Below are 13604 nucleotides of genomic sequence, written 5' to 3'. Positions count from 1 at the left end.
GGGGCTACCGGAGTTCTTACTCTCCTCCACCGGATGTGGTAGATGTTATATTATCGGCCAGAAGCCCCTCCACCAAATCCATTTTATCCTGTAGATGGATCAGATTTGTTAAGTGGTGTGGAGAAAGTTCAATTGATCTTTTAAAGGACGATTTGTCTGATATTCTTCGTTTTTCTCTTTCCGTAGTCCAGCAAGGTTGTGCTGTGGCGACTGTTAAAGGCTACTTGTCGGCTTTATCAGCCTTCCTTTGTTTGCCGGACCAACCATCATTGTTTAAGTCTCCCATTGTTATGAGGTTAATTAAGGTATCACTAATAAATTTCCTCCCACTCCTTTTATTATGCCTCAGTGGGACTCAAATTTGGTTCTTACTTTCCTGATGGGGTCTCCCTTCGAGGCTCTTCATAGTTGTCCATTGAGGCTTCTTACATTCAAACCAGTTTTTCTGATTGCTATTACTTCTGCCAGGAGGGTAAGTGAGCTTCAGGCTCTTAGTTCTAAGCCTCCTTTTGCCACCATCTATGCAGATAAGATGGTTCTCAGGACCAGAGCTGCTTTCCTGCCTAAGGTGGTTACTCCTTTTCACCTAGGGCAGTCTATCACCTTACCTACTTTCTTTCCTCCCCCTACCGAGGAGGAGGAGAGACTTCACCGCCTGGACCCTGGGAGGGCGGTCAGCTTCTACCTGGCCAGAACCAAGGACTTAAGGCTGGATGACCAGCTCTTCATTGGTGATGTGGGAAGAATGAAGGGCAAATCTGTCCACAAGTGTATGCTTTCCAGGTGGATTATCTGGGGAATCAAGATCTGCTACGCCTTGGCTAAGAAGGATCCGCCTGAAGGTATTCGAGCTCATTCCACTAGAGCTAAGACTTCTTCTTCGTCTAGAGGTGTCCCTGTTGTAGACATCTGTAAGGCGGCAAATTGAGCCTCCCTCCACACTTTCGTGAAGCATTATTGCTTAGATTCAGAGGTGACGAGGGACGGTCATTTTGCTTGTTCTGTGCTGCAGGATTTTTTGGTATAGATAGGTGGGCACCCTCCTACGGGAGCGGGATTGCTTGGGGATTCAACTCAAAAGGTGAGGAATCCACAGACAGATGTATCCATCAGAAGAACAAGTTACTTACCTTCGGTAATGCTTTCTGGTGGATACAGTATCTGCCTGTGGATTCTTCACTGATCCACCCGCCTCCCCGTTGTCTATCTATTTATACCAAAAGATTTTTGGACATAACGTTATTGTATTTCATTGTCATTTGCACTGATATGATGCTTGCCACTAGGAAATGTCTAGATTTTAGAATTTCATTTTTTCTTTCTTCTTTAAATCATATACTGGTTTATATTTGTGTATATATTGTAGACTGTGTATACTTGTGAAATGTTGGTCGGTTCACCCGTTCGCCTCGAAGACACAGAAAAAATGGGTGGAACGGACGTCAGCACGCTGGCAAGGTCTTCTTATGGCTCCAATGATGTCACTGGGAGTCGCGAGCGGAGCCGTGCTATTGTGACGTCCTTGTCGATGTGGGAGAACTAGTAAAATTGTTTCAGTGGAATGCTGCGCAAGGGGGTTGTTCAAAAGTTGAGGAAACCACAGGCAGATGTATCCATCAGAAAGTACTGTCTTAAGCAGCTTCCTAAATATTAGGGTAATCAGTACATGTTTAAATGTGAAGAGGCAGCTCATTCCAGTAAAAAAGGGCTGGTAAGAAAAGGATCTGCCACCAGCTCTGGTCCTTCTGACCCGCCGAACAGTAAGCAAGGCTTTATCGCCGGACCTATTGACAGCTGGTGCCAAAAAGGTTTTCCCAAAAAGCTTCTCCCAGGAAGTCATAATGGGGTCCATAAGTGCTTCACTGATAGGTAACAGTGGCACTAACAAGGCACAGAAGGTTCAATGAACTCAGCCAGCAGGTTAGCTTTCACCTTGAATGCTTGCAAAAACAAGCTCTAGGATATCAGCCGACTTCCTGATGACAGAGCTATAGAAGCAGACCTCTTTAGAAAGAGACCTGTAAGTTCTAAGACTGCTCACATTTTGGGGGTACTTGTAAAACCAGTATCAATATGATGACCAAATTGCCCATCTCAATATCATCATCCTCAGTGCAGGTCAATTCCCAAAGCAGCATGTCTAAGGCATTGGAATACTAGTCCAAAAAGGTCTTCATATGGAATGTTTCTTTGCCTTATGGAGATGATGCAGGCTCTTTGACAATGCACCTCTTGCTGAGCATTTCCTTGGAAGACAAAAATAATCTATTCAGTCAAAGAACAGCATTATAATCAATGGTCCTGGTGAAGCTGATTGCGTTGGCAAAGGGGAGACAATAACCTGGAGTGGGATTTGTCCTAGGCTCTCCTTGAGGTGCCAGAGAGGCCATTGAACAGCTGCATATGTGTTTAACAGGCCCAGAGGCTGGGGATGCTCAGGAGGCAGGGAATTATAGCAGCATTTTCTCCAAGATTCTGAAGAGGACGTTGACACAAGAGCCTGGAAACAGTCCTGTAGGATAGTGGAACTATTGCTGACAATTGTACCTCTTCCTGGGAGGGGGGGGATTGGGGAGGATGAGCGAAGAGGAAGGAGTCTTCTTTTCGTGCCTCTTCTTGTGCTGCTTGTGTGAGAGGAACTCTCATGAGAACGCTGCCTCTCTTGAGGGACTTTCGTGTGAGCACAAGTGGGAGCAGGAAGGCACTTCAGAGGACCTCGGCAATGAACGGCTTGGCCATCTTCTATTGAATTGCCTTGAGGTGATTTCCATTGTGCTGTAGGCCCAGACCACAGACACCTTCTGTGCGAGGGTTAGAGATGGACATCTGCTTTCCTAAGGACCTTAAAGGCTCGAAGCCCAAAACCTTTGGTGAGGACATGTCTGCAAAAGACACAATTATGTGCACATTTCTCCAAAAAGATTCTTTCTGGGTCAAACCATCAAATCTAATGGAGGGAGAGCCAGATCTGCATTGGAACGGAGTAGAAAGACAGGACCCAAGGTCATTGAGCAAAGTGGTGTCTTATATGGTCCAGTGATTACACATCCGGGGACTGTGGAGGAGCTGTGATTGGAAAGCTATGGCTTCACATGTTAGCGCTGTGGAGCCATTGATGTGTTATAAGGTTAAGGATCCAGTGTGGTGCTTGGAGGGTAATCAAAGGGGGAGGTAGTTTCAGAAACAAATTGCTACAGTTAAAGAAAACAATAGCAATGTCAATCAATGACTTCAACATACTTAAATGGCTTACAGTAGGGGATGTTTATTTCCCCACTTGTGTTGTGCACCTGCTCTCAAGTTCTGAGAGAGTGAGGAAGCATTCGGTGCTGCATCTATCCTACAACTGTTCTTCGTTTGGGAAGCTTACACTTCTGTTGCCATTTCTGTACCCCGTGCTGCATGGTAGTGAAGCTTGGCAGCACATTTCACTTTAAAAAATGTAAAGCAATTGACACTACCTGGAGGCGGGTGAATGGAGAGTAAGATTGGGTCAGTGCAGGGAGCAAGAACATGCTGGGAGTCAGAAGCAGCCGAGGCCAGCACGCTGTGCAGGGTCCAGATGGGGGAGTGCAGAGGGTAAGGGGCTGGGCAGCACACAATGTAAAAGCACCGCTGCTGCTCATGCACATCTGCCTCTGTAAAGCTACTCAGGAAGGCTGTCACTAGGAGAGGGGGGGGGGAGCCAAAAGGAGGCATTCTGGGAAATAAAATTAAGGTCGCAAGCAGGCAACAGCAAATGAGGAATTTATTGCACAATAACAGAGGCCACAGCTTATTATAGTTCTTTGATTTCTAAATAAAGTCCAATACTGACATGTCAGACACATGTTAGGGCATCTCGTGTGTGGGTGTGGGGAGTAGCATCACAACATTAGATGATCTGGATGTATGGGCGGTTGGAAGGAGCGAGGCAGAGCGAAGAGAGGAAGGAAGCAATGGCTGGTTTCAGCATTTTTCCAACTGGAGGTCTTGGGTTCGCAGTACATCTACCAACCGCCTTCGATAGGAGATGGGACAGTCCCCATGGATTCAAACTCTACACTCTTATGACCCACAATACTGATGTCATCTAGACTTCAGGTTATTTTTCATCCAACTTGCATGCTCTTGAATACTTTCTTTTAGGCCACAAATAGTACTGCTTCCGCAGACTGTCCAGCATTGCACCTGCTATACGACCGGTTTCTTGCCATGGTTGAACAAAATGTTCTTTCTTGTACATTTAGATAGTTTTGTAGCAAGAAAACCATTTTGTACATTCATGCCTAAGTGGCAGATAGAGCAATTACTGCCAGTATACCCCACAGGTGGCAGTGCCACTAATCATGTGCTTGCCACCAGTGTAATTTTCTGTCACTTACCCTATCTTTCAGGGTGGGGTTGAGGCTGAAGAGTGATAGTAGTTCGTCAATTAATGGTCTGCCTCCCATTTATTTTTTAAGATGAATATTATTCTTAATTCTAGACTTATCATGCACCAAGCGGCCCACATCTTTTGTTACAGTGATGGACCTTGGATGCTTGAACCCGAGGTCAGATGTTCATCATGCAAATCAGCTGACTCTGAATGAGCTCAGGTGCCAATGTGCTCTCATTGTTAACAACAGGTCAAAGTGCCTCCAAGGGATTTTACTTCAGGATAATTCTCTAATTATTAATTTTAGGACTTTCTTTGCGGGTGAGTTTACTAAGAACACCAACCCAAATGTCAGTTAACTAGACCAAAACTTGAATATATAAAGCACAAACACGGGAATATCTTTTGTAAAGTATACACGAGTGTGGACTGACACTAGCTTCCTCACTACTCTGCAAACGATTGTTGTGACACAGCTAACAAATCGTGAGTGGAGGGGTTACGACCCTCTTTTAAAAATACCGCCAGTAATTTGAATTGACCTTGATCCTTTGATCTGAGACAACTCTGCCATTTATAGAAGCAGTGAGGACTACATCTCCACGAAAAAGATTAATCGTGTTGAGTTTAATCAATAAAGGGTCTTTTTATATGCAATATCTACTGTCCTGAAGATGGTCTGACGGACTGACGCCATTCGAGACCGAAACGTCGACTCCATCATCTATTTCCACAATATTTACTATTTTCAATTGACCATTATTCTCATCAGGAGATATGTCTCTGTTGACTCTATTGGAATAGATGTATTTTCATGAAATGTGGGCTAAATTTAGGTTTCCTCTTTCATGATTTATTTCTGAATCAACTGTTCATCTGTACTCCTTTTGAACTTGATTTATATATATAAATATTTGTGTATACTTTACAAAAGATATTCCCGTGTTTGTGCTTTACATATTCAAGTTTTGGTCTAGTTAACTGACATTTGGGTTGGTGTTCTTAGTAAACTCACCCGCAAAGAAAGTCCTAAAATTAATAATTAGAGAATTATCCTTAAGTAAAATCCCTTGTAGGCACTTTGACCTGTTATTATTCAGTTTGCCCAAGCCTCCAAGGGTATATTGGGTCTTTTCCCTATGGTTACATCTCATTGTTAACAAGCACTGACAAAGCCAATAGGGCTGATTCTCATTTTCCTTTACTCATCATCTGTCTTGCCATTAAGGAAGCCTCCGGTAAGATGTATTTGTATTTCAGCAGTGGTTAGGTAGAAGCAGCAAGAAAGCAGCCCAGGTCAGTTTCAGCTAAATATGGTTGCTAGTGACACCAAAGGATAGTTCCTCTAAAGGAAACCATTAGAGGAACTGACCTCTGATGTCCCTCGTAATTAATTTGTTTTAATCTAAAATATGCCAAATATTTTTTTTGCACAAGATATATGCATGAGATAATTGGATGAGACAAATAGTTTGATTGACTGTAATTTTCAGATGTAAAATTGTCCCTCACGTGTTCAAATGAAGACGCAAAAGGGCAGATGGTGAGATTAAAATTGTCATCTCCACTGACTGAAGATGTGATCTTGATAATCTCGCAAGCCAATGGTTTGAAGGGGGCTGAGCCAAAACCCACTCTCTCTTTGTATTGAACACATAAGGTTGGTTTCGCCAGACCTAAAAACGCCACTTTGTATCCCAAAGACTACACTGTGCAAGAAGCCAACCTTAACGCCACCGAAGGCAGAGCGATGCCAATGTTGTGACCAGCTAGAAGATGAATGTAGGCGAGACTTCTCCCCTTTCTGTTCCATATGTTCTGTCCAGGCATAGCATGCAATAAACGGCAAACCAACAGGTCTCTACATGATGACTGGGGACTCTTTCCCCTAAGCGAACGGGGTCTTTTCACTTAAACCACAAGAAAAAAACCTTGAAAAGGAGAATGAAATAAAAAGCAATGGGCTCCGGTTTTAGTAAATCACAGGAAATTGTCAGCTGATTGGAAATAGTACGAAGGATTGCTGGTAAGAACCGTTCTAGCATTCCACTATTGATAATTTTTCCCTAATTAAGTCCCTTGTGGGGTCGAAACGTGTTGGCTGGGCTGACAAGATGTGTCTTTTGTCAAGAAGATTCAAGAATAAATCCAGTTTTTAACGTTAATGATCCACTGTGTCTAAGACTCTTGGAAAGCTTTAATAGTGTTCGGAGGATAATATAACAACACAGACATTTGCGAATATAAGAATACTTTCAAAGGACTAAAAAAAAAGTGTTGGTATTGTAAGTATGGCGTGCCTCACCTTTTCTGCATGTGAAATAAAAAGCTAAACACAACCACCTGGAATGGAAATGACAAACAACTATAGGGCTGGGACTCATTTAGATTTCAAGATACCATCATTTAAGCACTCTAGTTAGTCGTGTCGGAAAAACCTAAAACATTTAGGAAAGGACTTATATCAACATAATATAGTGCAAGTTGTGCTTGAAAGAAAATCCTATGCAGGAGCTTTCAATTGTTACGCTCAAGTTATTCATTGTGAACTTTTTAAGTGCAAATGTGTAAGTGGTAAAGAACAAGCAAAAATGTGTTTATTAATTTATGGCAAAAGATAGGGAGTTGCACAAAAGTGGTTAGCGACACAGCAAATAACACCTGCCATCATGTTCACCAGAAAAAGCTGCCTTGTGAGGTCAATAAACTATTCTGGAAGTTCAAGTGTTTTCTAGTGCCTCGAAACAGCTATACAAAACAGCATTTTGCAGACTGCCCACATGATATCAGTTTCCCACGTGGGGTGCTCGCTCCCACAGGCTGAGGAATATCAGGAGGGGGGGGGGGGGGGGGGGGGAAGGGGCTTTTGAATCAGGGCCACTCGACTAAAATCCTGCACCAAAAGCAAAGGGGTGAAGGAATAGGATTCTACATTGAACAATCTTGGTCCTTGGAGCAAGATCGGGTGACAATGAAAAGAGGACATTAAAGAACCATGTCGGATGATGCACTTGGAGGCGAAGATTGGTTGGAACTAAGGTTATTTAAGGTGTCACTCTTTAGACATGGTAATGTCACAAATATGCACACATCAAACTTGAAAATGTCACACAAGTGCAAGCTGAAAACTTAACAGCCATCACAAGACGATTGTGATCAACAGCAAACATTTGCATTCACAAAGGAAGAAGCAAGCTTTAAAGGTCAGTTTCGTGTTTGGCCACAAGGTGGCACAATTAACCTACTAGTTGTGGGTGGGATAGAAATATGCTAGTATGCTTTGTAATCAATCGTGAACTTCTCTGGGATGTTAAAATAATAGAATACACGTTGAAAGTAGACTTTTATTTAAAGTTATTTGCATTTTGGATATGAAAAAGCTAACAAGGCCCCATATATTTGCATCTACAGAGGCTTGAATCAAATAAGTGTGCAGTGACATTGGCTTCATGGTAATATAGCGAAGCAGACCCATATGAAAGAAGGTATCGGGCAGCCAATCAGATTCTCCAGAAAGCAGTCCGTAACTGGCTTTTCAGATTCCGAGCTGCAGATCTCACAAAAGAGAATTGATTTTTTTTTTTTTATTTAGAGTCACATGAGGAAAAGTGGAGAAAGCTAAGGGCCTCGGTGCTAGTCAATAACGCTAGTACTGCCCTGTACCCTTCTCGTGCACTATTTTCTTCAGTTCATGCGGACTTGACCAGTGAGAACTCATAGCAGGCATTGCTAACTGTCTCGTGCATAAGTGCACAGCGGGCATCTCTGCTTGCGTGTGATATTTATAGGGGGTTCCGTGTGCGTGTGAGTGATATTCTACGGTCACGTGTGTGACACATCAAGTGAGACGTTCCAACAAGTAATTAAAGCAACGACCAGTATTTGAGTGCCTCTCTGTGAGGTTTTTGTTACCAGGTACGTGGAAGGGTAGTGGCCCTCGGCTTGCCCCAATCAGCCCTGCCCCCCCCCCCCACACGACCCTTTATCTGCAGTCTCTCACCCTTTTGCTTAATCTGCCTATCTCACACGTCGTCTCCCTCCTCTTCATCAGTGTCCTTTCACTCTCTCTTTCTGCATGTACTTCCTTGCATCGCTCCCATCACGAAGGATCTCTTTCTCTTACACACAGAGGCACTCTTTCTTCACACCTATAATGACAGCATTTCCCTTTCCTGAGTCTGGGGCAGTCAGGATTTCAATGGTGTACCACCTTTACATAAAATGGTCATTAACAATGGGCACTTGTGCGAAAATGGTTCTGTGCACTCATGGACGTCAATTCACCAAAGCGGAAGGGGTAGCAGAAGTGACATCACACATCCTTTGACCTTCACTTGCACTCCCGCATGCACGTGTACACAAACACTGAAACCAAGGAGAGGGGGCTCTTACACCAAAGGGATGGAGCACCCCGTAACTATCAAGTTAAAACAAGTTTCCCTTTGGGTAAATCGAATATTCAGCATTTATCGTTCACATAGAACATTCTTATAGACCACACATCTCCCACACAGCGTTGATGATTGGGGCACTTATAAATCAACTACAGCCTTATAAAGATATCGATGACCTTTTAATCAATATTACAAATACATGAATATGAACTGCACATTTAAATTCAATCACGTTAAAATTCATCAAGATTCATATACAGTCAACAATAAATTTGACCAAATTAAAACATACATTCCAAAATCATTAAAAAACATATAACAAGCATCTGCAATGCAACAGGTCTCGCATTTACGCAAGTTTGAGCTATTGGCATTGTAAATGACAATGCCTTTTATTTATATTTCGGTTTAAAAAAAAAAGGCATAGTCATTTACAGTGTCAATAGCTTAAACTCTCGCAAATGCAAGACCTATTGCATTCCAAATGCTTGAAGGCATAGCTGAGTTGCCCCCAGCTGTCTCCCATGGCCCCTGAAGAGCTCCCCGTTTGCTACGAGGTAAATAAACAAGCAGGTGATCACAACTGCACACTAGAGACCCTCCTGCAGTAAGAGAAACTCATTAAAGAGAACACTGCTTGCAGACTAAAGAAGACTTACCGGGTAACAACTGAAGTAAAAGGGCCAGTCCTCATGGGAAGTTACAAATGAAGACAAGGCAGTACTAAGGAGGGACTAACAAGCCTATTAACGAATCAGAAGCCAGCATTTACAAAGGACAATGACACAAGCCAATGACAAATATGGGCAGAGAGTGGGCGGGTCTTCAAGTACATACTCAAATACAGCATGGCTCACTGAGCAGTGCATTAGCTGCCCAGGCTCGACCTACAAAAAGTGCCCTGGAACCACACCCGGTAAGCCTGCCCTTCCGGCATTACCCTTACTGTGGATTCTTTCAAATCTGGTAGTGCGTTGTTAGTGGGTATTATGAACGTACATTCCACTGAGAAATTGGTAATTACTTGGTGTTTCTGTAATTCTGGGTCTGATTCACACTGTAATTCCGCGCAGTTTCTTTGCTAGTTTTCGGTTGTTTTGGACAGCGGGGGAAATAGACAGACAAGTTCAGGCTCACTCCCAATGAGATCCTATGTGTTTCAAGTTATTCACGTTGTGGAAGTGACAGATTTCATTTTAAATACCAAAGAAGCTTTAAAGAAAAGCAAGAAAAATAATAAAATATTAAAATAGCACAGGGAAAATAATCAGACCAGGAGCACAATTACTTCATGCTTTGATCACGTTTTTAAAGCCATGGGTACCACAGCACTTTACATTAAGGCATTATCAATACCTTTGTGCGGCTCCACTATGTATATACAGTGGTGTAACTCAAAATAATGGGGACCCACTGGATAACATGGCGAGGGGCCCCTGAGACTTCAATATATCACAGATACTCTTAGACCTATGTCTTATAATCGCACCCACGAAGCGCTCCTTGCTACCATACACACAGAGCTACACAATAACCTTCTAAAAGACTTTTAAAAATGTATATATTGCCAAGTAACGTTCATTTTCCTTAATTGTAGCCGTAGTGGTACAGTACAGATCCATTCTCAGCTGCTCTGTAGCAAGCCCGGGTCGGTGTTTCAGTGTCGCATAACATGCCTATTTCACGTCTAAAAATAGCTCTAGAATGAGAAACTAAGCCGCCGCGCCCCTTGAGAGCGCCTTTCTCTGAGTTTTGGCTGTTGCCCTTCAAATCAGCATACCGGCGTTTGTATGGCATGCGGTACAGAAAAATACAATATATTTATCGAAAAACATGCAATAATATCATTTAAAACCTTCAGTTGGGTGGAGCGTGCGTGGAATTCGTTCTTGTTTCACTTCAACTGGAAGACTGTATTCCCCAAAGATAAGCAAAGCGAATACATTTTTAGACAAGCCGTCTCCGTGGAGCAAGTCAGCAACGAGGTGTGTGCGCGCGCGTTAGGCAGCCGGGGTCGGCAGCGGCGGGGTGTGTGCGCGCGCGTGTGTCTGTGTGTGCGTCTGCGCGTCCACAGACCCCGATCGCTGCGCGTGCCCCGGTCTGTCTCCCTTGGGAGGCAACTAGGCAACAATAGTACTCGTTGGCGGCAGCGCTTTGCGCTGCAACGCCAGCGAGACCTAAAAAAGGATACTACAGAAAAAAGACAATGCACTATGTCTTTTAAAACGTTAATTTGGACATTTATATAGGCAGCATCAAGCATAGGTCTGAATTCCCTGTCTGTAACTGTTTGCTGACTTCGCCAAATTTAACCCCACATATAAGCGTCGACGTGTTTCGATGGTATATTGCCAATAAACACCTCCTTCAGGACAATACTTTTTTTCTCCTCAACTTTTAAAGGGCCGAATCCTATATTTGCCGGTGCAGCTGCACTCAGTTGGGGTATGTTCTTACGAATCTCAATACCATGATATGATGATCACGAAAAAATTAGTCGTATCTTATGGATTAAGTCCTTATATATATGTATATATATATATATATATATACCAGCAAGTCGATGTCAATTTGGGGCACTTCCCCAAGCTCTTGGCCTCCAGATAAAGCTGTGCATTATCAGAACCTAAAACAACACTTGGACTTATTTCACATCGGGCTCGTTCTCCGATCATGTAGTAACCGTACGCAAAGGGTGTCAGTCAATACCCGCGTCCTATACGGTGGGCTCACTTGCTCGTGGTTGTATATCCAACGAAACAGTCTAGCCCAGGGTATTCACCGCGTCTGCAGTCCGCGTGTAGAATCAAATGCACATTCACACTCTCTCTCATGTAAACACACGCTCACCCGCAAGCAAGCACACAGCATACATTTAAAAGCATGTTTTACTCACCACAGCTGCCAGAGAAGGTCATTTTCCAGCAATTTGTACTCTATTTTTAATATACTAATAGTGAAAAATGTAATATGATTCACGATTAGGAATCAAGCCACAACCGAAGTCCATAAGGACAAGCTGACTGTGTTCCTGGCACTGATGTTGCCACCACTGAGGCTCGGGGTCGCAAAGGCAGTGCCAAGGGGTCGCAAGGGGCATGCCAGGGGTCACAGCTGCTACCCCTGGCAACCCCAAAATGACGTAGCTCCAAATACTTGGGGTGTCTGAACTCAATTTGGGTTCTGAAAATCACCAGAAAAGGAAGAAAATTATTTTTATTTCTTGAGTCCCCTCACTCACCAGGGTTTCCCCACGGTGACATGCTTCGTCATTGGGGTCCTCCCAGTCCTCTACGGACTGAGGCGTGCTGCGACTTGCGGATTACGTGGGAGCACTGTAGTAACAATTATGTGAAGTGCAGGAAAGTAGAGTGGAGTGGGGTATTGCGAGTATTAAAATAATTAACTAGTGGGCCAAAAAATTGTATTCTTTTACCTGAGATCTCAGGTTGTTTACGTAGATGTACATTTGGAGGGTGAACCTACCCTTTTACCTCTATTTCCCCCTATATTTTGATAACCCCAAAATGACGGACATGGCAAAGCAATTTAAAAATAGCACGCTTGCGGAGAAGCAGTCATGTGCAAGGACTTTAAAGTGGGGGGAAGAGGGAGACCTGCTTGATAGATTGTAGATCATGCGAGCGGCCATGTTCTGGAAGATTTGCAGGCGTAAGATGAGATAGTCTGCCATGCCCACACAGAGGGGCATTCCCTAATTCAGGCTGGTGCTGAGAAGTGCCTTGATAGTGATTTTATGGCACGGTATCGACAGCCAGCTAAAGATCCTGCAGAATGGAAGCAGGATACCATTGCAGGTCTCGGAAACAGCGGTGACCTGATCTTTCACAGAGATCATATTGTCAACTATAACTCCAAGGTTCCTGGAACCTTTTTTGGGAGCAGGAGGAGGGCCAGGAGTACTGGGACACCAGTTGTTACCCCCAACCAGAAACAGCCTTCCAGAACAGTATCACCTCGGTGTTCTACCCGTACAGCTTTAAGCGGTGGCCCAGCATCCACGAAGCCATCAACGCCAAACAATGCACAAGGCAGCATCTTGTAGCCTCAGCGTTTTCTGCAGTCGAAACAAGTAATTGTGCATTGTCTGCGTAGGATACAATGTAAAAGCCATTGGCTTTTTACAATGGTTGGCAATGGGGCCATGTAAATATTAAAGAGAGTCGGCTCAGAAATAATACATGAGGGAGGCTACAGGTAACAGATGCAGAATCTAACTTGAACGGGGAAAGATGAGTAGACCATGTTCTGCCTGACAGAAAAGACTGGAACCATTTAAGGCTTTTAGAGAATAGGCTGGTCTCATGCCGTAGTTTTAATTAAGATGGCCTGCAAAACAGTGTCAAAGGCTGCTGAAAGGTCAAGGAGCATAAGGACCGCAGATCTGCCCTCATCCAATGTTGACCTGACGTTATCTGACACAGCCAACAATGCAGTTTTAATACCATGGCTGACTCTGAACCCCGATTGGAAAACATCCAGTAGAATGTTCTCTTCCAAGTAGAGTGATAGTTGAGAAGGAATCAGTCTCTGAAAGGCTTTGGCTGGAAGGGGGAGTAAAGAGATAGGGCGAAAGTTTGGCATGTCCACCTTACCACCTGATGAGGTACTCATCCCCGAAACAATTATTTTTGACTCACCCAGAAAAGGAAAGTTGTACTTAAACATTTCTTCTGCGGATAGAAGATATTTGGTTGGATCGTGTCTTTTATTTCCATATTTCTGAATAATGGGATTTATCTGTTGATCCACACCGCTTGAAGTTACAGGAGTATTCTCATCCAACGCAGACACACCTGAAAGGAAAGGGGAACATATTTCCATCAGCA

The 13604-nt window shown here is 43.6% G+C and overlaps 1 protein-coding gene across 5 annotated transcripts in view; it reads right to left on the bottom strand.

Moving 5' to 3' along the window:
* Positions 1-13604, bottom strand: part of REXO5 (RNA exonuclease 5) — a 407232-nt gene that overhangs the window by 267431 nt on the left and 126197 nt on the right. For all 5 annotated transcript variants that reach the window (XM_085629097.1, XM_085629095.1, XM_085629094.1 and 2 more), the window contains exon 6: positions 13416-13571. In XM_085629097.1, the coding sequence (XP_085485223.1) occupies positions 13416-13571 (156 nt within the window). The remainder of the gene's footprint in view (positions 1-13415; positions 13572-13604) is intronic.

Source organism: Triturus cristatus, chromosome 10 (genome assembly GCF_964204655.1).
Source record: "Triturus cristatus chromosome 10, aTriCri1.1, whole genome shotgun sequence".
Lineage (NCBI taxonomy): Eukaryota > Metazoa > Chordata > Amphibia > Caudata > Salamandridae > Triturus > Triturus cristatus.
Note: the sequence above shows the minus strand (reverse complement) of the source record. Positions and strands in the feature narration are given on the sequence as shown.